At 52.4% G+C, this 2,778-nt stretch overlaps 1 protein-coding gene across 1 annotated transcript; it reads right to left on the bottom strand.

Annotated features, from left to right (window-relative positions):
- Positions 1-112: 112 nt before the first annotated feature.
- LOC106013961 lies at positions 113-2,693 on the bottom strand (the record flags this gene model as incomplete). Its single annotated transcript, XM_013090907.1, is given in 2 exon segments — positions 113-227; positions 2,682-2,693. A coding segment is annotated over 1 exon segment (109 nt), but the record flags the coding sequence as incomplete, so codon positions are not given.
- Between the last annotated feature and the right edge of the window lie 85 nt (positions 2,694-2,778).

Genomic DNA, 2,778 nt, shown 5'->3' with positions numbered 1-2,778 from the left:
TGTGTGTTGTGTGTGTGTGTTGTGTGTGTGTGTGTTGTGTGTGTGTTGTGTGTGTGTTGTGTGTGTGGTGTGTGTGTGTTGTGTGTGTTGTGTGTGTGTTGTGTGTAGCTCACCTGGTCTATGAACGGGTTGAGCGGCGTGTTGGACAGGTTGTCTCGGTGACAGGCGTCTGACCATGGCCTCATGTGTCGCTCGTTGATGTCATCTACCACGTCCGACATGTGCACCTGCGGCGACACAAACACGACACATTACACATCAGGCGACACACACATATCCGACATGTGTACCTGCAGCGATACACACACGACACACTACACACCTGCAGTGACACACGACATACTACACACCTGCAGCGACACACGACACACTACACACCTGCAGCGACACACACATGACACACTGCACACCAGGCAACGCACACACGACACACTACACACCTGCGGCGACACACGACACGCTACACACCAGGCGACACACACACACCCGACATGTGTACCTGCGGCGACACACACACGACACACTACACACCTACGGCGACACACTACACACCTGCGGCGACACACACAGAAGACACTACACACCTACGGCGACACACACACGACATACTACACACCAGGCGACACAAACATGAAGAATACACACTACACACCTGTGGCGACACACACACGACACACTATACACCTGGCGACAAAAATACAACACACTACACACCTGCAGCGACACACACAAGACACACTACACACCAGGCGACACACACACGACACACTACACACCAGGCGACACACACACGACACACTACACACCAGGCGACACACACACGACACACTACACACCAGGCGACACACAACACACCAAGCGATACACACACGAAGAATACACACTACACACCTGCGGCGACACACACACACGACACACTACACACCTGCGGCCACACACACACGGCACACTACACACCTGCGGCGACACACATGACACACTACATACCTGGCGACAAAAACACGACACACTACACACCTGCAGCGACACACACACGACACACTACACACATGCGGCGACACACACACGACACACTACATACCTGTGGCGACACACACACGACACACTACACACCTGGCGACACACACACACACACACGGCACACTACACACCTGCGGCGACGCACACACACGACACACAACAAACTAAATACCTGCGGTGACACACAGACCCGACACACTACATACCTGTTGCGACACACACACGACACACTACATATCTTGCAACACACACACACACGACACACTACACACCTGCGGTGACACACACACGACACACAACAAACTAAATACCTGCGGCGACACACACACCCGACACACTATACACCTGTTGCGACACACACACGACACACTGTACACCTGTTGCGACACACATACGACACACTACACACCAGGCGACACACACACAACACACTAGACACCTGCGGCGACACACACACAACACACTGAACACCAGGCGACACACACACGACACACTACACACTAAACACCTGCGGCAACACACACACGACACACTACACACCTGCGGCGACACACTACACAACTGCAGAGACACACACACGACACACCTGGCGACAAAAACACGACACACTACACACCTGCAGCGACACACACACGACACACTACACACCAGGCGACACACACACGAAGAATACACACTACACACCTGCGGCAACACACACACGACACACTACACACCAGGCGATACACACACGAAGAATACACACTACCCACCTGTGGCGACACACACACGAAACACTACACACCTGTGGCGACACACACGACACACTACACACCTGCGGCGACACACACACGACACACTACACACCTGCGGCGACACACACATGACACACTACACACCTGCGGCGACACACACACGACACACTATACACTACACACCTGGCGACACACACACACACGACACACTACACACCTGCGGTGACACACACACGACACACTATACACCTGGCGACACACACACACACGACACACTACATACCTGTGGCGACAAACTACACATTTGCGGCGACACACTACACACCTGTGGCGACACACTACACACCCGGTGACACACACGACACATAACACACCTGCGGTGACACACACACGACACACTACACACCTGCTTCGACACACACACACACACACACACCCCAACACACACATACGCACACACACAGACACATACACAGACATACACACACACTCCAACACACACACTCTCCAACACACACATACTCACACACACAGACACACTCCAACACACACTCCAACACACACATACTCACACACACACACATACGCACACACACAGAAACACACACACATACAGACAGACACACACTCACGTACAGAGGAAGTATACACTTGTAGACATACAAATTGAGTACCAATACATTCACAAACAGACAATAATATTATACAGACAGACAGACAGACAGAGAGAGACAGACAGAGAGACAGAGACAGACAGAGACAGTGACAGACAGACAGAAAGAGAGACAGACAGACAAACAGACAGACGGAGAGACAAACAGACAGACAGACGGAGAGACAGACAGACGTACCCGTGTGAGGTTAGACAGACAGACAGACAGACAGACAGACAGACAGACAGACAGACAGACAGGCAGGCAGACGTACCCGTGTGAGGTTAGACAGACAGACAGACAAACAGACAGACGAAGAGACAGAGAGACAAACAGACGTACCCGCGTGAGGTTAGACAGACAGACCACGC

Source organism: Aplysia californica, unplaced genomic scaffold, assembly GCF_000002075.1.
Source record: "Aplysia californica isolate F4 #8 unplaced genomic scaffold, AplCal3.0 scaffold01661, whole genome shotgun sequence".
NCBI classification, from domain to species: domain Eukaryota; kingdom Metazoa; phylum Mollusca; class Gastropoda; order Aplysiida; family Aplysiidae; genus Aplysia; species Aplysia californica.
This window is presented reverse-complemented; position numbering and strand designations above follow the sequence as displayed.